The 23,616-nt window shown below is 45.4% G+C and overlaps 1 protein-coding gene across 1 annotated transcript in view; it reads right to left on the reverse strand.

The window, feature by feature from the left end:
- Nucleotides 1-3,352: 3,352 nt before the first annotated feature.
- The window catches only part of LOC134658523 (ATP-binding cassette sub-family D member 1), a 38,160-nt gene continuing 17,896 nt past the window's right edge, over nt 3,353-23,616 (reverse strand). The window contains exons 2-17 of the mRNA XM_063514210.1: nt 21,258-21,495; nt 20,859-20,987; nt 20,416-20,617; nt 20,013-20,244; nt 19,406-19,545; nt 18,120-18,292; nt 16,764-16,938; nt 15,663-15,769; nt 14,437-14,602; nt 13,469-13,622; nt 9,502-9,648; nt 6,851-7,075; nt 6,502-6,651; nt 6,152-6,301; nt 4,411-4,536; nt 3,353-3,479 (exon numbers count right to left, since the gene is read on the reverse strand). Coding sequence (XP_063370280.1) covers nt 3,353-3,479; nt 4,411-4,536; nt 6,152-6,301; nt 6,502-6,651; nt 6,851-7,075; nt 9,502-9,648; nt 13,469-13,622; nt 14,437-14,602; nt 15,663-15,769; nt 16,764-16,938; nt 18,120-18,292; nt 19,406-19,545; nt 20,013-20,244; nt 20,416-20,617; nt 20,859-20,987; nt 21,258-21,416 — 2,562 coding nt within the window. The 5' untranslated portion in view covers nt 21,417-21,495. The remainder of the gene's footprint in view (nt 3,480-4,410; nt 4,537-6,151; nt 6,302-6,501; nt 6,652-6,850; nt 7,076-9,501; nt 9,649-13,468; nt 13,623-14,436; nt 14,603-15,662; nt 15,770-16,763; nt 16,939-18,119; nt 18,293-19,405; nt 19,546-20,012; nt 20,245-20,415; nt 20,618-20,858; nt 20,988-21,257; nt 21,496-23,616) is intronic.

Here is a 23,616-nt window from a genome sequence, read left to right on the forward strand (position 1 = left end):
GCAAAAAGCTTTGGAAACTTAGCAAAAGACAACTCCAAATCATAACGGGGGTGTTCACTGGTCATTACGGGGTCAAGGGAATTCTGACCAAGATGGGACATTCTGACAACACCGATTGTCGTATGTGTGGCGAAGAGGAAGAGACAGTGAAACACTTAATGTGTGAATGTCACGCCCTCGCCAGACAAAGAATGAAGGACTTTGGAGCAGGATATCTGGAACCAAAGGACTTTAAAACGCTACCCATGAGCTCCATCATCCGACACATGGATATGGTGGGAAAAGCTCTTGAGTAGCTGACGGATCTTCTCCAGGGGGTAATTGCACAAAAGATCCCTATGGGTCGAAGTGTATCCGTAAGGGCCCCCGAAAATAATAAGATAAGATAAGATAAGGTATTAGTTGTCTAATCACTGTCGCTCTGTGTCGTGGTGGGAGGGGGGAGGGAGGGGGTGATGGCTGGCGCATCTTTCTCCAGAGGCCGGAACGACCAGCTGCCAGCTCCGTCGAACTCCAGCACGTGAGTGTGGTATTAGTTGTCTAATCACTGTCGCTCTGTGTCGTGGTGGGAGGGGGGGGGAGGGGTGATGGCTGGCGCATCTTCCTCCAGAGGCCGGAACGACCAGCTGCCAGCTCCGTCGAACTCCAGCACGTGCGTGTGGTATTAGTTGTCTAATCACTGTCGCTCTGTGTCGTGGTGGGAGGGGGGGGAGGGGGTGATGGCTGGCGCATCTTTCTCCAGAGGCCGGAACGACCAGCTGCCAGCTCCGTCGAACTCCAGCACGTGAGTGTGGTATTAGTTGTCTAATCACTGTCGCTCTGTGTCGTGGTGGGAGGGGGGGGGAGGGGTGATGGCTGGCGCATCTTCCTCCAGAGGCCGGAACGACCAGCTGCCAGCTCCGTCGAACTCCAGCACGTGCGTGTGGTATTAGTTGTCTAATCACTGTCGCTCTGTGTCGTGGTGGGAGGGGGGGGAGGGGTGATGGCTGGCGCATCTTTCTCCAGAGGCCGGAACGACCAGCTGCCAGCTCCGTCGAACTCCAGCACGTGAGTGTGGTATTAGTTGTCTAATCACTGTCGCTCTGTGTCGTGGTGGGAGGGGGGGGGGGGGAGGGGTGATGGCTGGCGCATCTTTCTCCAGAGGCCGGAACGACCAGCTGCCAGCTCCGTCGAACTCCAGCACGTGAGTGTGGTATTAGTTGTCTAATCACTGTCGCTCTGTGTCGTGGTGGGAGGGGGGGGGGGGAGGGGTGATGGCTGGCGCATCTTTCTCCAGAGGCCGGAACGACCAGCTGCCAGCTCCGTCGAACTCCAGCACGTGAGTGTGGTATTAGTTGTCTAATCACTGTCGCTCTGTGTCGTGGTGGGAGGGGGGGGGGAGGGGTGATGGCTGGCGCATCTTTCTCCAGAGGCCGGAACGACCAGCTGCCAGCTCCGTCGAACTCCAGCACGTGAGTGTGGTATTAGTTGTCTAATCACTGTCGCTCTGTGTCGTGGTGGGAGGGGGGGGGGGGAGGGGTGATGGCTGGCGCATCTTTCTCCAGAGGCCGGAACGACCAGCTGCCAGCTCCGTCGAACTCCAGCACGTGAGTGTGGTATTAGTTGTCTAATCACTGTCGCTCTGTGTCGTGGTGGGAGGGAGGGGTGATGGCTGGCGCATCTTTCTCCAGAGGCCGGAACGACCAGCTGCCAGCTCCGTCGAACTCTAGCACGTGCGTGTGGTATTAGTTGTCTAATCACTGTCGCTCTGTGTCGTGGTGGGAGGGGGGGGAGGGGTGATGGCTGGCGCATCTTTCTCCAGAGGCCGGAACGACCAGCTGCCAGCTCCGTCGAACTCCAGCACGTGAGTGTGGTATTAGTTGTCTAATCACTGTCGCTCTGTGTCGTGGTGGGAGGGGGGGGGGGGGGAGGGGTGATGGCTGGCGCATCTTTCTCCAGAGGCCGGAACGACCAGCTGCCAGCTCCGTCGAACTCCAGCACGTGAGTGTGGTATTAGTTGTCTAATCACTGTCGCTCTGTGTCGTGGTGGGAGGGGGGGGGGGGGAGGGGTGATGGCTGGCGCATCTTTCTCCAGAGGCCGGAACGACCAGCTGCCAGCTCCGTCGAACTCCAGCACGTGAGTGTGGTATTAGTTGTCTAATCACTGTCGCTCTGTGTCGTGGTGGGAGGGGGGGGGGGAGGGGTGATGGCTGGCGCATCTTTCTCCAGAGGCCGGAACGACCAGCTGCCAGCTCCGTCGAACTCCAGCACGTGAGTGTGGTATTAGTTGTCTAATCACTGTCGCTCTGTGTCGTGGTGGGAGGGGGGGGGGGGGGAGGGGTGATGGCTGGCGCATCTTTCTCCAGAGGCCGGAACGACCAGCTGCCAGCTCCGTCGAACTCCAGCACGTGAGTGTGGTATTAGTTGTCTAATCACTGTCGCTCTGTGTCGTGGTGGGAGGGGGGGGGGGGGAGGGGTGATGGCTGGCGCATCTTTCTCCAGAGGCCGGAACGACCAGCTGCCAGCTCCGTCGAACTCCAGCACGTGAGTGTGGTATTAGTTGTCTAATCACTGTCGCTCTGTGTCGTGGTGGGAGGGGGGGGGGGGGGGAGGGGTGATGGCTGGCGCATCTTTCTCCAGAGGCCGGAACGACCAGCTGCCAGCTCCGTCGAACTCTAGCACGTGCGTGTGGTATTAGTTGTCTAATCACTGTCGCTCTGTGTCGTGGTGGGAGGGGGGGGAGGGGTGATGGCTGGCGCATCTTTCTCCAGAGGCCGGAACGACCAGCTGCCAGCTCCGTCGAACTCCAGCACGTGAGTGTGGTATTAGTTGTCTAATCACTGTCGCTCTGTGTCGTGGTGGGAGGGGGGGGGGGGGGAGGGGTGATGGCTGGCGCATCTTTCTCCAGAGGCCGGAACGACCAGCTGCCAGCTCCGTCGAACTCCAGCACGTGAGTGTGGTATTAGTTGTCTAATCACTGTCGCTCTGTGTCGTGGTGGGAGGGGGGGGGGGGGAGGGGTGATGGCTGGCGCATCTTTCTCCAGAGGCCGGAACGACCAGCTGCCAGCTCCGTCGAACTCCAGCACGTGAGTGTGGTATTAGTTGTCTAATCACTGTCGCTCTGTGTCGTGGTGGGAGGGGGGGGAGGGGTGATGGCTGGCGCATCTTCCTCCAGAGGCCGGAACGACCAGCTGCCAGCTCCGTCGAACTCCAGCACGTGAGTGTGGTATTAGTTGTCTAATCACTGTCGCTCTGTGTCGTGGTGGGAGGGGGGGGGGGGGAGGGGTGATGGCTGGCGCATCTTTCTCCAGAGGCCGGAACGACCAGCTGCCAGCTCCGTCGAACTCCAGCACGTGAGTGTGGTATTAGTTGTCTAATCACTGTCGCTCTGTGTCGTGGTGGGAGGGGGGGGAGGGGTGATGGCTGGCGCATCTTTCTCCAGAGGCCGGAACGACCAGCTGCCAGCTCCGTCGAACTCCAGCACGTGAGTGTGGTATTTCCTGTACAAAAGAGTAAGTTTAACAAAGAAAAGTCCAAATCCAAAATCAGTAGGATTTTGGATTCAAAAAGCAGTCTTAAACTATCCTATTTAATTAAAGATAAACGAGGTAGTGAAGTGGTGCGCAATGTATAGGCCCCTCCAGACGAGAACAATTTTTCGCCAATCTGATTAAATTGTCCGATCAAATCAACGCAAACCCAATTTGGCTCGCCGACTTTCACAGCCGATTACGACCGATATTACCTTATAAATGGGGTGCGGACGCAAGAATATCAATTTGTGACGCTAATATTCGCGTTTGAGGACATTTTTTTAATTTAGAGAGCTCAAATATCGCCATAAATTTAAAATTGGTGAAAGTGGCCAAATCGGCGTTTGCGTCCGCACCACCTGATTTGATCGGACAAATTAATCAGATTGGCGAAAAATTGTTACCATCTGGACAGGCCTTAAAAATCGATCAAAAGAAATGAGCGATACAATGAAATCACCCACAGCCACGGTATCACGCTTATATTTCGCTGTATTTATTATTAATTATTTTAATTCCTGTTAAAATTAAACTAGTTTTTAGTTAAGTTGTATTAGATTACGTCAACCACTTTGCTCGTTCGTTCATCGATTAGCCTCTCTATCGCTTGAATATACAAGAGCGAGAGAAAGGCAGATAACGAAATTTAAATTTTGCATGTTCGCGAAGTATTCTGGTTGATGTTAATATGTGACGTCCCACGGGTAAAGGTACCTTATGGCGGTTGGCGCCTACGCTATTATTAACGCCGCTCCAATACAATTGCGGTGCTATGCGACGTAAGCGCCAAGTGCCATAAGGCACCTTTTCCCGTGGAACGTCACATATTATTATAATCATCGTAAGGTACGATTAAATGTCGACAGATATGAAGAGTATTCTAATATTTTATACTAACCATACGCTAGGCCTGTGTGTGATAGAGAGGAGTGTAATGCCCTCCTTCACCGCCTCTTCATACATGACGACCTCCGTTTCCATGGAAACGGCGCTCGTACATTCGTCGAGCAACGCGTATACGGGCCTGAAAATAAAATATTTTCAATTACTGACATTACAGACTGATCCTCTTATAGTTTGGCCCATTTCAAACATAGCCAGAGAGTACCAGTCTGTCTTTGTCTTACGCCTAGTACTAGCGTTACTCAAAAGAAAGAGTCATTTCTTACGTTGTGTCTGTCTGGTATCAAATGGTCATCTTATACGGAGTTACATATGTCTTTGATAGACAGTAATATATGAAACTTACCTGTGATAGAACATTCTAGCCATGGCCATCCTCTGCTTCTCCCCCCCACTGAGCGTGGCCCGCCAATCACGGACGGCCTTGAGGCCGCCATGCCGAGCCGCGCATGCGTCTAGGCGCACGACCTTGAGAATGTTACCCCGTCGCTTCTTACTATAGACAGTAATATGAAACCTACCCGTGATAGAACATTCTAGCCATGGCCATCCTCTGCTTCTCCCCCCCACTGAGCGTGGCCCGCCAATCACGGACGGCCTTGAGGCCGCCATGCCGCGCCGCGCATGCGTCTAGGCGCACGACCTTGAGAATGTTACCCCGTCGCTTCTTACTATAGACAGTAATATGAAAGCTACCTGTGATAGAACATTCTAGCCATGGCCATCCTCTGCTTCTCCCCCCCACTGAGCGTGGCCCGCCAATCACGGACGGCCTTGAGACCGCCATGCCGCGCCGCGCATGCGTCTAGGCGCACGACCTTGAGAATGTTACCCCGTCGTTCTTACTATAGACAGTAATATGAAACCTACCTGTGATAGAACATTCTAGCCATGGCCATCCTCTGCTTCTCCCCCCCACTGAGCGTGGCCCGCCAATCACGCACGGCCTTGAGGCCGCCATGCTGCGCCGCGCATGCGTCCAAACGCACGATCTTGAGAATGTTACCCCGTCGCTTCTTACAGTAATATGAGTAACCTACCTGTGATAGAACATTCTAGCCATGGCCATCCTCTGCTTCTCCCCCCCACTGAGCGTGGCCCGCCAATCACGCACGGCCTTGAGACCGCCATGCCGCGCCGCGCATGCGAACACACGACCTTGAAAATGTTACCCCGTTGCTTCTTACTATAGACAGTAATATGAAACCTACCTGTGATAGAACATTCTAGCCATGGCCATCCTCTGCTTCTCCCCCCCACTGAGCGTGGCCCGCCAATCACGCACGGCCTTGAGGCCGCCATGCCGCGCCGCGCATGCGTCTAGACACACGACCTTGAGAATGTTACCCCGTCGCTTCTTACTATAGACAGTAATATGAAACCTACCTGTGATAGAACATTCTAGCCATGGCCATCCTCTGCTTCTCCCCCCCACTGAGCGTGGCCCGCCAATCACGCACGGCCTTGAGGCCGCCATGCCGCGCCGCGCATGCGTCCAAACATACGACCTTGAGAATGTTACCCCGTCGCTTCTTACTATAGACAGTAATATGAAACCTACCTGTGATAGAACATTCTAGCCATGGCCATCCTCTGCTTCTCCCCCCCACTGAGCGTGGCCCGCCAATCACGCACGGCCTTGAGGCCGCCATGCCGCGCCGCGCATGCGTCCAAACATACGACCTTGAGAATGTTACCCCGTCGCTTCTTACTATAGACAGTAATATGAAACCTACCTGTGATAGAACATTCTAGCCATGGCCATCCTCTGCTTCTCCCCCCCACTGAGCGTGGCCCGCCAATCACGCACGGCCTTGAGGCCGCCATGCCGCGCCGCGCATGCGTCCAAACATACGACCTTGAGAATGTTACCCCGTCGCTTCTTACTATAGACAGTAATATGAAACCTACCTGTGATAGAACATTCTAGCCATGGCCATCCTCTGCTTCTCCCCCCCACTGAGCGTGGCCCGCCAATCACGGACGGCCTTGAGGCCGCCATGCCGCGCCGCGCATGCGTCTAGGCGCACGACCTTGAGAATGTTACCCCGTCGCTTCTTACTATAGACAGTAATATGAAACCTACCTGTGATAGAACATTCTAGCCATGGCCATCCTCTGCTTCTCCCCCCCACTGAGCGTGGCCCGCCAATCACGCACGGCCTTGAGGCCGCCATGCCGCGCCGCGCATGCGTCTAGACGCACGACCTTGATAATGTTACCCCGTCGCTTCTTACTATAGACAGTAATATGAAACCTACCTGTGATAGAACATTCTAGCCATGGCCATCCTCTGCTTCTCCCCCCCACTGAGCGTGGCCCGCCATCACGCACGGCCTTGAGGCCGCCATGCCGCGCCGCGCATGCGTCTAGGCGCACGACCTTGAGAATGTTACCCCGTCGCTTCTTACTATAGACAGTAATATGAAAGCTACCTGTGATAGAACATTCTAGCCATGGCCATCCTCTGCTTCTCCCCCCCACTGAGCGTGGCCCGCCAATCACGCACGGCCTTGAGGCCGCCATGCCGCGCCGCGCATGCGTCTAGGCGCACGACCTTGAGGATGTGCGTGGCGCGGTCAAACGCTTCTTGGTCGTCGGGCGAGACGCGCGTCGGATACGTCACTTGGTCCATTAGAGAGCCCATTGACATGTAAGGTCTGGGAAGAAAAAAATAAGGTTATTAATCAATTCAATTCAATATCTTTAATGTCAAAATATACAATACAAATTAAAATAAAATTAAAATTAAAAAATACATGACTTACACTAAATTAAAAAGTAATATATACAAAATGTCAAACCCACTAGTGCCCACGCCAATTACTGGGATTAGTTGCCAAGCGGACCCCAGGCTCCCATGAGCCGTGGCAAAATGCCGGGACAACGCGAGGAAGATGATATACAAAATGTCAAAACAGTACCTACCTAATATATAATATATACAAATGTCAATTAAAACCATCAAACAATAAATACAAATGTCTATTAGAATATAAATGAAATCATTTTACATTAAATTTACTATAAAATTCTTTCACCGTGTAAAACGCCTGGTCAATCAAAAAATCCTTCAACATTTTAACAAATAGATCGATACATAATGTTTATTACTTTCTTGAAAGCAAACAAAACTCGGTAGACTATGTGTATATGTTTTACTAGTGAGCCGCCCCGGTTTCGCGCGGGTTATAAAACCTTAACAATTTATATACCTAAAGCTTCCTCAAGATTCACTCTATTGGTACTTTAGATATTTGGTACCTATCAAGCAACCGCAAGAAAATCCGTTCAGTAGTTTTTGAGTTTATCGCGAACACGAGAGACTTTGTTTTACAATATGTAGGGATGCTCAATGCTCATAACCAGGTAACTATTATGTTAATTCAGTATACTGATAACCAATTATGCGGCTTGCGCGAGTGCAGCCCTAATGTCTGTACTAAGGCGTGGCTGAAACTGACAGATGAGTATCATAGCCTCAGCAGCAGCCAGCGATGTTTCATTGCCCTAATGGCACAATCAATCAAGGGTGAACAGGCACCTTCTGGGCAGACTCGCTCCATCCTAGGCCACGTCTTCGCCTCGGCTAGTCTGTGGCCATGAGTAAGCCCATTTTTAATAAAAAAAAACAAGTCAGCCCGACGTACGGGGTGCGCTGCGCGCGCTCCAATAACGGTAGCTCTCGGCGCCCTCATGTTGAACATGACCGCGGACGTGGCACCGCGAGACCCAGAACCAGGCATATCCTCACATTAGTAATCCTTACTAATATGTGAGTTCCTAATATGTAATTGGCTTCCTGTATCTACTAAAATTTCTATGTTAATGTCATAGCTATTAAATTATACAACGGGACTTAATCGCGTCAAGTCGCGTCGCGTTAAGTGCGGGTAGTTCGAAAAACTCGCGCGGTTAGACGATGCTGATGTCAACTTAAGCCAGTCTTCTCCGAGACCACGGGGACAACGCCGTCCTCGAAACGTCGGAGGTAAATCTTAAAACTTAGATAGGCGATTAAGTCCCGTTGTATAATTTAATAATGTGTAAAAATCTTGAAAGTTTAAATCAGTGTAATGTCATAGCTGTTGGATCTCCAAATAAAATAAATAAATAAAAATAAATAAATATGAGGCGATGCCTGGCGATTAGAGGCGCGCTGCACTCGCTCCAAAGCCTAATTAGTAAAGTCGAACTAATAGGGACTGGAACTAAGACCAGGGGGGTGTCACTCCGCAGTTTAGGTACATTTGGCCGGCGCGCCCATCGGACAGGCGTATCGCAGTGGGCTGCCGCTCGGCGTGCACGATAGTCGTGTCACGCGGCGCTCGCGCAAAATTGAAAATACACAATGGCTTCGAAACTTACTTCCGTGAGAATCAGACATACTATCTCCGGATAAAAAATGTATGTTTACATAATCAACGTTTGTAATTCCTACATATTTATCTTAAAAATAATAAATCAGTGGGTATAGGTATAAAAACTTGTCAAGTGATAACCCCGTGCCGACACTCACAGCTCGGTCATAAAACTGCGGCGCGCAAAGGAGATTCACGGTTCGTGCGCGGTTATAAGTTTCAATTTTGCTCGCAGGCGGCGATATAGGTGTAATTTTGTACCTAAATCTGACTTTTATGAAGGAGTGAATTTTCTGTACGGTAGTACTATTAGTTATTCTGTGCTAAGTAGTGATGGGTAGGACATCAATTTAAAATGAGTTTGTATGAGTACCTCATTTTCTAAAATGAGGTGTTACAATGTCTTACTTCAAATGAGGTGAGGTACTAGCATATTTTCAGCGTCGACTATTCCATTAATTCCAACGGCGACAAAAATATTTAATGTATATACATATTTATGTATTCATAACTTCCTTTATAAATAAATAAATAGTAACATTTAATTGGAGTGCAATTCTGGAGGTTAAGAATATAACTTTTAGGAGAAAGATAATTTTAGAATCAAGTAAAATGAATAGAGTACGAAGTACTGCGACAAATTAACAAAATGAGTGGTACAAATGAGGTGCCTCACGAGTGAGCGACTCAACACTAGTGCTAAGACACTCATGGTCATGACGTACCGCTGCGGGATGTAGAACATGATGGGTCTAGACGTGCAGTGTCCGGTTGGCGGCGCGTCGTCGGAGCAGTGTGCGCAGGCGCACGGGCGCGGCACGGCCAGCGTGCCGCCGTGCACCGGCCACAGCCCGGAGATTATGCGGAACAAGCTGCCGACAAACATATTAGTTAATACTAAGCAGCTCAGCAGCTGCTAAGTCACAAACTTAAAATTAGAAATAGGAAGAAAGAAAAAAATAGCACCACCATCTTTTCAAAAATCACAAAGAAAATAGTACATTACATTACCTAGGGAGGTGAATTCGTGAATGCTCCAGATCGCAGGTGTTTGTGGCCCGAACCGAAGGTGAGGGCCATAAATGGGTTAATCAACTTTTTCTTGTCACACGTTCCTATGGTTACGGTCTCCTGAGTCGCTCTTAAAATTCTAGGTTTTTCGTGAACCAAACTTGCATTTTATGGTAGTTACAAGACCTTTCCATAATGGAACATCTACTCAGCATGTTAGTAGAACATGGTAGGTACAGCAGTTCTTCTAACAATCTATGCTATTATTGTCTCCTCGCTGATGGGACAGAATAACAACAAGAAATAGTTGATTGACCCAAATATGCGATCTGGGGCTTTACGAATTACCGCCCGTGGTTTGTCTAAAGTTTTACGGCTTGCCTTGGCCAGGAAGTGAGATGTTCTCGCGTAGCGGGGAGAAAATCCCACTTACGGGCCTAGGATGACGTAAAGACATTAACACATTCAGTGCCGAAAACCCGACTATCGGGTATTTTATGATTTCGTTCCCAGGCCGGACGACCCGATAGTCGGGATCGTGGTACTACAGCATTATATGACGAAATTTTTGTGGCCTGGCGCGGATGTCTTGTTTGGCTGGGTGGCCATGAATGTGTTAATTGTCTTAAACTAATGTTAAAGTTGTCCCAGTAAAATACTTGTACACTTGATGAGCATATAAGGGGAAGTTTGAAAGTAGCACCGGAAACGAAGATAAGGAGTAGTAGGTTAGCATGGTATGGGCATGTAATGAGGAGGGATGAAATAGGCAAAAGAATGTTAGGAATGAATGTTGATGGACGGAGAGCGGATGGTGGACCCAAAAAAAACCGGCCAAGTGCGAGTCGGACTCGCGCACGGAGGGTTCCGCACTATCAACAAAAAATAGAGCAAAACAAGCAAAAAAACGGTCACCCTTCCAAGTACTGACCCCGCCCGACGTTGCTTAACTTCGGTCAAAAATCACGTTTGTTGTATGGGAGCCCCACTTAAATCTTTATTTTATTCTGTTTTTAGTATTTGTTGTTACAGCGGCAACAGAAATACATCATCTGTGAAAATTTCAACTGTCTAGCTATCACGGTTCGTGAGATACAGCCTGGTGACAGACGGACGGACGGACAGCGGAGTCTTAGTAATAGGGTCCCGTTTTTACCCTTTGGGTACGGAACCCTAAAAACGATGGATGGATTGTGTGGAAGAGGATATAAGAAAGTAAGGAGCGAGTGCTGACGTGACGTGAGTGAATGGAAGAGAAAAACATGTTGTGCCGACCCCACATAACGTGGGACAAGGGCAGAAAGAAGACACTTGATAGTTGTTCAATTGATATTATAAGTCGCAGAGGCAGACATTGGGCCTAACTAATGAGCAGATGTGTTCCTGGTGCGATCACGACCAACTTGCTCGCTTGTGTCACTATGGGCACGTTCCAAGCCGGTCATTCGACTAATATGTTAGATATTTACCTGGACTTGTCGCAGCCGTTCGGCCCCACTATGAGCAGATGTGTTCCCGGCGCGATGTCTAATGACACGCCACTTCGGGTGTGACTTTGGGCACTTTACGAAGCCGGTCATTTGACTAAGTAATATGTTAGATATTAACCTGGACTTGCCGCAGCCGTTGGGCCCCACTATAAGCAGATGTGTTTCCGGCGCGATGTCTAATGACACGCCACTTCGGGCGTGACTTTGGGCACTTTACGAAGCTGGTCATTTGACTAAGTAATATGTTGGATATTTACCTGGACTTGCCGCAGCCGTTCGGCCCCACTATGAGCAGATGTGTTTCCGGCGCGATGTCTAACGACACGCCACTAGCGACTACGTCGCAAGCTGGCGTGACTATGGGTACTTTACGAAGCCGGTCATTAGACTAATATGTTAGATATTTACCTGGACTTGCCGCAGCCGTTCGGCCCCACTATGAGCAGATGTGTTCCCGGCGCGATGTCTAATGACACGCCACTTCGGGTGTGACTTTGGGCACTTTACGAAGCTGGTCATTTGACTAAGTAATATGTTAGATATTAACTTGGACTTGCCGTAGCCGTTGGGCCCCACTATGAGCAAATGTGTTCCCGGCGCGATGTCTAATGACACGCCACTTCGGGTGTGACTTTGGGCACTTTACGAAGCTGGTCATTTGACTAAGTAATATGTTAGATATTAACTTGGACTTGCCGTAGCCGTTCGGCCCCACTATGAGCAGATGTGATTCCGGCGCGATATCTAATGACACGCCACTTCGGGCGTGACTTTGGGCACTTTACGAAGCCGGTCATTAGACTAATATGTTAGATATTTACCTGGACTTGCCGCAGCCGTTGGGCCCCACTATGAGCAGATGTGTTCCCGGCGCGATGTCTAATGACACGCCACTTCGGGTGTGATTTCGGGCACTTTACGAAGCCGGTCATTAGACTAATATGTTAGATATTTACCTGGACTTGCCGCAGCCGTTGGGCCCCACTATGAGCAGATGTGTTCCCGGCGCGATGTCTAATGACACGCCACTTCGGGCGTGACTTTGGGCACTTTACGAAGCTGGTCATTTGACTAAGTAATATGTTGGATATTTACCTGGACTTGCCGCAGCCGTTGGGCCCCACTATGAGCAGATGTGTTCCCGGCGCGATGTCTAATGACACGCCACTTCGGGCGTGACTTTGGGCACTTTACGAAGCTGGTCATTTGACTAAGTAATATGTTGGATATTTACCTGGACTTGCCGCAGCCGTTGGGCCCCACTATGAGCAGATGTGTTCCCGGCGCGATGTCTAATGACACGCCACTTCGGGTGTGACTTTGGGCACTTTACGAAGCTGGTCATTTGACTAAGTAATATGTTGGATATTTACCTGGACTTGCCGCAGCCGTTGGGCCCCACTATGAGCAGATGTGTTCCCGGCGCGATGTCTAATGACACGCCACTTCGGGTGTGACTTTGGGCACTTTACGAAGCCGGTCATTAGACTAATATGTTAGATATTTACCTGGACTTGCCGCAGCCGTTGGGCCCCACTATGAGCAGATGTGTTCCCGGCGCGATGTCTAATGACACGCCACTTCGGGCGTGACTTTGGGCACTTTACGAAGCTGGTCATTTGACTAAGTAATATGTTGGATATTTACCTGGACTTGCCGCAGCCGTTGGGCCCCACTATGAGCAGATGTGTTCCCGGCGCGATGTCTAATGACACGCCACTTCGGGTGTGACTTTGGGCACTTTACGAAGCCGGTCATTAGACTAATATGTTAGATATTTACCTGGACTTGCCGCAGCCGTTGGGCCCCACTATGAGCAGATGTGTTCCCGGCGCGATGTCTAATGACACGCCACTTCGGGTGTGACTTTGGGCACTTTACGAAGCCGGTCATTAGACTAATATGTTAGATATTTACCTGGACTTGCCGCAGCCGTTGGGCCCCACTATGAGCAGATGTGTTCCCGGCGCGATGTCTAATGACACGCCACTTCGGGCGTGACTTTGGGCACTTTACGAAGCTGGTCATTTGACTAAGTAATATGTTGGATATTTACCTGGACTTGCCGCAGCCGTTGGGCCCCACTATGAGCAGATGTGTTCCCGGCGCGATGTCTAATGACACGCCACTTCGGGTGTGACTTTGGGCACTTTACGAAGCCGGTCATTAGACTAATATGTTAGATATTTACCTGGACTTGCCGCAGCCGTTGGGCCCCACTATGAGCAGATGTGTTCCCGGCGCGATGTCTAACGACACGCCACTAGCGACTACGTCGCACGCTGGCGTGACTATAGGCACGTTGCGAAGTCGGATTGACAGGTCGTTCGTGTAAGATATTTTTCCTGCAAATAAAATATAATTAGAATTTCTGTGAAGAAAATTGTGAAGAAGGATTTCCAATCATCATAGTATATTTTAATACTTCAAAACGTTAAATTGTACTAAATATTAGTTCATAATAAATGAAAATATCTGGCTAATAAGCGCTGGTGGCCTAGCGGTAAGAGCGTGCGACTTGCAATCCGGAGGTCGCGGGTTCGAACCCCGGCTCGTACCAATGAGTTTTTCGGAACTTATGTACGAAATATCATTTGATATTTACCAGTCGCTTTTCGGTGAAGGAAAACATCGTGAGGAAACCGGACTAATCCCAATACGGGCCTAGTTTACCCTCTGGGTTGGAAGGTCAGATGGCAGTCGCTTTCGTAAAAACTAGTGCCCACGCCAATTACTGGGATTAGTTGCCAAGCGGACCCCAGGCTCCTATGAGCCGTGGCAAAATGCCGGGACAAACGCGAGGAAGATGATGAATAAATGAAAATATCTCTCGCCAGATCTATGAGAAATTTAACTATGAGAAATGTGAGACGCAAATACAGATTGAACAAAGAAATTTGACAGGTGGAATACCACCCTAACAACTGCACATCACAACGCCATCTGTTACAATGTGCCAGATTTATAAACTGTGCGTATTTGCGTACAAAATAGTTAACAGTTTTTCCGCTAGATGCCGCTTTATCTCGCTTGTATGTGCGTGCGAAATCAACATTGTCATGAAGTCGCAGTTTTGCAACCGATTCTTTTTTTGTCAACTATGTGGGTTTTCTACTGATAAAATTTGCCAAGCTATATTTAATAGGGTTTGAGACATACCTTGCGGCACGGGCCGTTTGTCCTTGAATGTGACCTGGAAGGCGTTAGGGTTGTCCTTGGAGGCGGACACGTGGACGTTTCGGACGCATTCTCCGCGCGCCACCTCGCCGAAAACGTCCAACATATCGGACACGCGTTCAGCGTAGCCAGCCAGCGTTACTACTTCCTGTAAAAATATTCAATTCAATTCAATTCAATATATTTAATGTCAAAAACACATGTCGAAATATACAATACAAATTAAAAATAAAATTAAAATTAAAAAATACATGACTTACACTAAATTAAAAGTAATATATACAAAATGTCAAAACAGTACCTACCTCTAATATACAGGGTGCCCGGTAATTAGTTCGTCGAACTTTTCTGTCTGTTTTAATGGCTAGCTCCAATTAAAAAAGACAGAAAAGTTCGATTATCTCGAAAACCACGAAACTTTTACTAGACCTATAAGTGCATTTTCTGGACCAGCCTAAGGTGCTCTGTCGGTGGTTAGAAGGTTATCCACTAATTACCGGGCACCCTGTATAATATATACAAATGTCAATTAATAGGTTATAAATTAAAACTAGCGACCCGCCCCGGCTTCGCACGGGTAAACAAATTATACATAAACCTTCCTCTTGAATCACTTTATCTATTAAAAAAAACCGCATCAAAATCCGTTGCGTAGTTTCAAAGATCTAAGCATACATAGGGATAGACAACGGGAAGCGACTTTGTTTTATACTTATACTATGTAGTGATAAACCTAAAAGCAAATAATTATTAAGATCTTGAGTAAAAAATTTGAAAAAATCCGTGGCTCGACTTTGGCTCGATTTTTTCTTAGACTACACACATGTGGCGTTCTCAAGCAAAAGATACCACATAGTCGCTTGCCATAAGGACGTTCAGACAGATTTGTATAAAGATACAAGCAAATTTCATCCTTATGGTAAGCAACAATGTGGTCACAATTCTTATAATTTAAAGCCCTTAAGGATACTTACATGTCAATCCCTCAGGTTTTTTTATGCAAATGCAATAAAAAAAAGGCCTATAGTAGGCCAAAGTTTAAGAATTTCTTCTCAACCGAATTGTCAGTAAATATTGAACAAAAAAAAACTATACTCATCCTTTACTTTTGGGTGCTAGTACTAGTGTTAGACAAAGATAGTATGATTCTCTCTGTCTATGTATGTAATGAGACAGTCCTTTGACAAACTATAAAACCATTAGTTTACCTTGTAACTGGACATAAGTCTTTCAATAGCGTCCGCCGCAGAATTTAGCAGATGTCTAGAAGTAGTCATGTATTCTGTTCGCGCGCTGATACCTTCGCTTGTCGACCCTAGAAAACAAACAATACTACATAGTACACCTATTCGTAAAAATTATATTGTAACACAACTCATCAACAGATGGCGTTAGTAATAGTACTACAGTTTTAGAGCAACGCTAGTTCCAAAGATAGTTACACCGCACACCGACAGATGTCTCTGCCTGTATCTTAGATACCGCTATCATTTGTTTCCCGTAACTTCATGACCCCCAAAGCTGCTGCTGTTGTTGTTGTTGTTGTTGTTGTTGTTGTTGGTGTTGTTGTTGTTGTTGTTGTTGTTGTTGTTGTTGTTGTTGTTGTTGTTGTTGTTGTCGTCGTCATCGTTGTCGTAGTCGTTGTTGTCGTTGTCGTCGTCGTCGTTGTTGTCGTTGTTTCGTAGTTAATCGTTTGCTCTAACCGCGCTTAAGCTTTGGATTCCTCCGAAAACGGTGCCGTAATATGACGGCCGCTATATAGCGTTGAATGACGTCACTAGAACGTTGTCTATGTCTATGTAAACAAGATGGCGCGGTTTCCTAGACGGCGTTACGTTACGTTGACTGTCAACGTAACGTAAGATGACGGCCGTCATGACGGTGTCGATAGTTTCGTGAACGTTTTATTAGATAGCGGTGACGCCATTTTAAATAAATGACACGAAATTTGAATAAATGATTCCGTACTACGATTATTTTCCTCTTCTGATGATATTTCATCCTCCAAGTAAATTATAGATGGTCAAGCAAATCTTGTCAGTAGAAAAAGGCGCGAAATTCAAATTTACTATGGGACGTTATCCCTTCGCGCCTACATTTTTCAAATTTCCCGCTTTGACCTTGGTGGATGACGGTGTGTTATGACGCCGTAGTACTTTCCACATGTCGCCACCGTAAAGACGGCCGTCTTTTACGGCCGCTATATGCCGGCCGTCATATGACAGCACCGTTTTCGGAGGAATCCAAAGCTTTATGGTTATTATTTGTTAGAATTGTTAGAAAGGGACAATTCTAAGTTGTATATTTACCGTCTCCCTTGGTCCCGGTGAGGATTGGCAGCGCCAGCATGACCATGCCGGTGCCGCTCCACACGTACTTCATGCAGAATTGCTCCAGCATGACATACCACAGCTTCTTGTTGAACACGCCCGTCATCTGGGCAACGAGCTGCTTGTAGGCGGATTGGAGCTGGCCTAGTTCCACCTGGGGATAGAAAGGTAATTGCGAAATAAACGTTTAGCCATTAAGATAAAGATAACAAAATAAAAGATAAAGATAAAAATATATGGGTACACTGAAAATCAGCGTCGTAACACAACTCATGTGCTGCGACACATGCTGAGTGTTATCATTTTCTGGAACCACTCGCAGCACTACCTATAACTTTTACTTCACCTAAAGTGTCATTATATGGAACTAACTAACTATGTAAACAAAAGTCACTCGTAAATTCATCATTCAGAGACAATTTCAATATGGCGGTTTGTTTACATAGCAAATTCTATAGAATGACACTTTAGATTTGATCCTATTTTAATTTTGTTGTTTATGTTTGTTTCGAAAAAAAAAAGCATCATTCATTCATTCATTAAAATCAATGTTTACTAGCACTATTGCCCGATGAATTGTTAGTGTCTGGTTATAATTGTCAACCCGGTGAAACAGATGCCATGTGCAGAAAATATGCCTTGTGTCTATCTTAGAATTCGTGTACTCTACATATGACTCTACATCATGCACATGACGAACTGGTCGAAGATTGGAATTGAATAAAGGCAAAGCTCGAAAACAAGCTGGCATTCAGAATAATTAGAATCAGAATCAGAATACTTTATTTGTAAAACATAGGTATACATGGGTCTTATTGTAAGGCCTGAGTGGACGCTCGAGTTGGGCGTGCAGCGGGGCGGGACGTGCGGCGTGCATGTTAAACAAATGCAAACGTATGGAAGCGGCCTTAGTGCACGCTGCTCAAATTACTTGTGACCCCAACGCCACGCTGCATGCCCCGCCGAACCAAGGCTCGGAACCGGTTTTTTCTTCATACAAAAAATACCGGTATTATTTCGTTCTTTGGTTTATTATTTCATTTTTAATGGGACAATCTAATAATACGAAGGTGTTACCTAAATACATGATCCCTGCCTACGTAAAGAGCATAAAATAATTAAAAATACTGGGCTATTTTGGGTTTTACAAAAAAATCGGTTCCGAGCCCTGCGCCGAACGCTCCGCTTCGAGCGTCCACTCAAGCCTTACACTTAGGTATATACATTTGAGCGCTATGTTTTGCCGGTTGGCATATAAATGTCAAAGAGAACGAAAGTCTAATTTAATATTGCAAATTTATGTTATAACTTATAAAATATAGTAAGATATTATACCTTGTGTCCACCGTAGAACGCGACCTCCTCAGCATGAGCGATGATAGACGCGTGTACATGTCGGAGGTTGGCCTTCATCCTAGCTTCCTCTCCAGCCAAGGCCCCGAAGCGAGGCGACAGCATCCGTAGCACTTGGCCGGTCATGCAGATGACCACTGTGGCGAAGCCGGGTCCTTGGGAAGGCATTAGTGGTGAAAAATCTAGCGAATTATATATGACCGAGGGAAAAATATAAGTGCTAAAGTGACAGACAAGAGATGCCTTGTGACATTAAGTCCACCATTTGTAAATTTTTCCTTTTCGTTGGTTTTAATAAATATGATAAGGGCATACGTTTTAATAGCTATTTGAGGTTTGTAAGACGGTTCATAACCAACACCAGTTAGGTTCTAATTTTCCTTTATTCATCATGTTTGTTTATGAATAAAATAATAATATCGTTATTGTTTAGAAAACTTACATTATTTTTTTAATTTATACAAATGGATTTCCGCAATACGAGATACGCTTATCCTTCTTTGAAAACCTCTCCTGAGTTATTGAAATATCACCCGAAAATTAGAAAATAGTACAATGCTTTAGTTTTTAACCGTTCTAAAGAACATAATTATAAGAATTCAAGTAGGAATAAAAAATGAATGCGAAGACGGATCAGGAATCCTGTACTGAAAATTATACTGAAGAGTGAAGATCCCTCAAGAAATATATACCTATATATATTTTTTAAGTAACTCGTACTGTCTCCTCCATATATTGTTTACGTCGAAATAAATCATGATAATATTATAAAAAAAAATTGTTCCTACCAACTGTAAACAGTTATATTACCCCTGAAAAATAAAAATAAAAACATTCAAAAACAAAACTCATTTGTTACAATTATTGGCACGCGTTTACTACTCAAGGAGTTGGACTTACGCCAATTATTTCTAAACATGAAAGACGGATGTCACTTTATGCTAATGTCAAGGATTCTGGCAATACAATACTCATTTATTCAAAAGCCAATTTACATGTCAAAAAAAATGTCCCCCGTTCTGAGACATGGCTTGTCCAACAGGTCTCCATCGCCATACAGCGGGGTAACGCTGCTAGTGTGATGGGGACCTTTGGACCCGGCAATGGCTCAGAACGGGTTTTAGTTTCTTAAGTTTTGCACGTATTTAGACAAAGAAATAATTAATTAATTAAAATAAAATTAGAATTAATATTAAGATTGAGATTGAGACAAACAGATTGAGACATTGGCAATTTCGCATTTATAATATTAGTAAAGATATACTCACCAATAAAGATGTTGCCCTTCATCTTGCTAGAATAGCTGGCCAGGGTCAACACTATGAGGAGCAGGTCAAAGCAGGGCTTTGTCAGGGACCCGTATAGATGCGCCACAGACTGCGTGAATACTGACACGTCTTCTGTTAATCTGCGAACACAGGTATCATAATTAAAAGGCATCCTCATAATCTGGAACCTTAATGGTCAGGCATTGTGGTTTCAGGGGAACTTCATTCCGCGAACGCTCTGGGTGTGGAATGTACTTATACTGAGGTTTTTAAGATATTGCACTTATTACAGTATGGGATTCTACTATATTTTACTGATTTTTTAAGCAAGCATCCATAGGTTACCGAACCAACGAGCTTGCTTGCTTGGAGAACAAAAAATATTGAATATCATAAGCACTTGCCACTTGCCAGAAAAATCATAGGCGCGTGTCCGTCTAAAGGACCGTCACCAAATACGAAACATTTCGTACATGAAACGTATGGATTTACGTATTTCTATTGCTTTCGACACTTCTATGGTAGTGAATAGAATCTGCCATTAAATTAAAAGGCATCACCACATAATATCAAATTCCTCAAACTCTACATATGACTCTACACTTACCTATGATCAGCGTTCTCAATCCTAGCATCCAAATTAGCCACCCTATAGTAAGTCTGGTTCTTAAAGTACAGGTCATATGCGTGGTCCACCAGTCTCGTCCTGAAGGCCAGGGCTAGTCTGCTCTCTAGGTATCTGATCATGGAGTTGATGAAGGTCGCTGGGATGGCGATACCGAACCACTGGAGGAGGAGGGCTGCGAATTTCTTTAGGTCCTTTTGGACTATGTGTTTCACTGGAAAAAAAATGGTTGTATTAAGGTTATGGCTAAACTTTATAGGTAGTAAAAAAGGCCGGGAGAGGGTAGTTAAATCGTATTTTGTTTGGTACAAATAATATAAAACACAAATTGACGGTTTTCATGTAGAATATGTTATATCAAAGACCTAAGTAGGGTCTTACTCACTTATAGACCCCTCTAAAGCTGCCACATAGATGGAAAGTAGCGTCCTCGTGAACAAGCACAGCGTGTGTCCAGTCAGCAAGGCTACTTCATGGCTACGGAACCCTGGCACCATGATTTTAGCCAGTGAGACCATTTGCCGGAGGAACTCTAAGTTTAGACCGGGAACATGCTTTTCTTCGGGCGCGGGTTCTTCGGCGTCGTCCTGAAATAGGAATGGTAGTATATAAATATATTTTACAACAAAACCAGGTTTAGTGGGAAGATATCAATCAAATTAAATCCTAAAAAAGCGTTTTGTGGACTTCCCAGGAAACTCGAAATCGTTTTACATATTTGGTCCTAGAAAATACGAAGGAAAACAATTATGCACTACATCTGTACTTGTATTTTGAGTATCTATTTTAATAATTTCAATGGATGTGACGAATCTTTAAAATACTTACGATATTCTGTTTGTTGTCGGTATCGACGTCCCCCCGACAGAGGGCGCACTGCTCGGCGCCACACCGCCCGCCGCACGTTTGCCCGTTGGACCCATTCTGCACTGAATGTAACTCGCCATTTTTTGCAATCTGGAAAAATAAATGATGATGAAAATATCAAATGATTATCAATATATTTATGGTCAGTATGGCTGGCATTTTGATGCGAGGTATGTGTAATCTATGCTTACCTTATAATTATTATTGTTGTTGGTACAAGGAGCTTGCTTCCTCTCCCTCGTGCCGTACAGTGCACACGCAGCTAAGGCCACGCCAACACCGACGCCGACAGCGATCGAAGGCTGCACCCGCGACGCTTGCTCCCGTATCTTGGTCAGGATGGCCGGCATGTTGACTTACCTTATAATTATTATTATTGTTGTTACAAGGAGCTTGCTTCCTCTCCCTCGTGCCGTATAGCGCACACGCAGCTAAGGCCACGCCTACACCGACGCCGACAGCGATCGACGGCTGCACCCGCGACGCCTGCTCCCGTATTTTGGTCAGTATGGCCGGCATTTTGATTTATTATGAGATCAAGATCACTGTATTGGAGGTTTAGCTCGCTTTTGATTAGTGTCACGTTTCGTCCATTTTTCTGTAACAACGGAAATGATTGGTTAATTGATTATTAATGAAAACATTTTTATATAGAGCTTTTTACAAGTATTACAGAATAGTACAAACAATGAGTCATTTGTATAAGATTTGAAAAGTAGTTGACCGAGTAACAGTCACAGTCAAACTAGATGGCGATGGACGGGGCTATTCAATTAAATTAAATTTGGCGTGTTATGGTTATGGCTCCATAAAGTTGTTGATGATACGTAACTAGTTAATAATCTGTGGATGATACTGCCAATGTCGAGGATAAGACACGGCTAGTATATGAATCATATCATATTTCGAAAAATACTGTGTTCAGTGATGTATCCGATCTAAAAATTGTAGTTTGTATACGTGTATAATTTATATTGTAACTTAAATAAGCTTGAGAATATAACTTTAATTTAAACCCATCAATAAATCTTTGAATATATTTAATACGAATATTCGAATAATATTAAGCCCTCACAAAATAATTTTGGGTTGTTAGTATATAAGATATTTCTTCCATAAGTTTCCAGAAACGCACTGGTATTAATTATATTTTATACAACCGTTGTTTAAGAGAGGTCAAAAAAGGCGAGTGGCGTGAGTAACAATTTGAGGCGAAGCCGAAAATTGTTAATAAAGACGCCACGAGTATTTTTTGACTCAGTTAAACAACGTTGCATAGTATACTTTTTCTACGACCAAGCACTTACTTTGAAATAAAATTGTAAATTTAACAAATATGTATTTTTAATTCAAGAAGTAGCTAAGAATGGAGGGTACGCGCGGGAAAAGAATGAATGAAATAAAAAAAACATGGCTATGGTTCACTCATCTGTCAGAGATGACAATTAAAATTAGGTTGGCAACAATGTATTTAATTCAATAATATTGAATTACTTACAAATACACTTAAAAAATATTGAATCAATATTTTTTAAGTGGTATCGTAAAAGTGCCAAAACGATACTGCGTGTATGCACAAATACTTTTTTGGGGAATAGACTAAAGACTTGTCTTGACAACTATAAGGTAGGGTTTTAAAGGTGTGTGCACGACCCTTTAAATGACAAATAAAAGTACGGGAGTAGAAAAAATCCGTAACATAAAGGGAACACAACACCTTCTTTATCCAATTGTTTTAACTAAAGCCCGTGTGACGGGAAGTGCTTTAAGTATACCTATAGTGCGTATGAATGAACATTAAGAACCTGCTTAGTTTTTTGTAAAAAAAAGTCTATTGTTTTCTGCTTAAGAGGCAACAGGAGTGGTAATTTCTCCATACAAACGTACTCGACTGTTTCCTCCGTGGGTTTTGAAGCTAGAGCAATGATTTTTTCAGCACAGATTATTATTATTAATATCTGTGTCGGGCTGTTTTGCTTCTTTTGATATTTTAGTTTTTTAAGGCGCTAGAGCACTTCAAATATTCGCAAAAACGGCCTAATTTACTTAGGCCGCAAAAAAGCATGGTATTCAAAACTGACATCAATTAGCCTTCAAAGCAAAACAGTCCGACAAAGATAATTTCATTACTATCATTACCATTTAGATCTCAAAATTTCGTTACATTTGGTTAAGTTTTGGACACTGGTTTTGGAGGAGGAAACAGTTGAGTACGAAACCTCGTTTTTTTTAGATTTTTATGCAGGATTTCTCGCCTTGTCCTTATCGCACTAATTTTAGGAGCAACTTCCGTTAGCGAGACGGGTATATTTACCTAAAATATTTAAATCTCAGCTCCCGTATCGTCTTAATAATGAGTTATTACGACTATTTTCTGGTCGGTCGTTTAGAGGTGTTTAAGATTTTTAAACTTTTGAATATTATTTATATAATAGAAAATGACCGTTAGCTGATATTTCCTTTACCACACATTTTGCACAAAGCAAATAACACTAGTAGGTATAGACAGTAAGGTATACATAATTATGTACCTATATTATAACCCTCAATACATAGAATATCACGTGTACTATGCACAGACAATCCAACCTCTAGACATAGCATAGTCGCGCTACCCCCTCTGCCACAGATACGGTAGCGTTACTCCATCTTCGAGTCAATCCCGTGCCGTGATTGGTCCGTGTCTTTGAACGGACCAATCACGGCACGGGATTCGCTC

Source organism: Cydia amplana, chromosome 22, assembly GCF_948474715.1.
Source record: "Cydia amplana chromosome 22, ilCydAmpl1.1, whole genome shotgun sequence".
NCBI classification, from domain to species: domain Eukaryota; kingdom Metazoa; phylum Arthropoda; class Insecta; order Lepidoptera; family Tortricidae; genus Cydia; species Cydia amplana.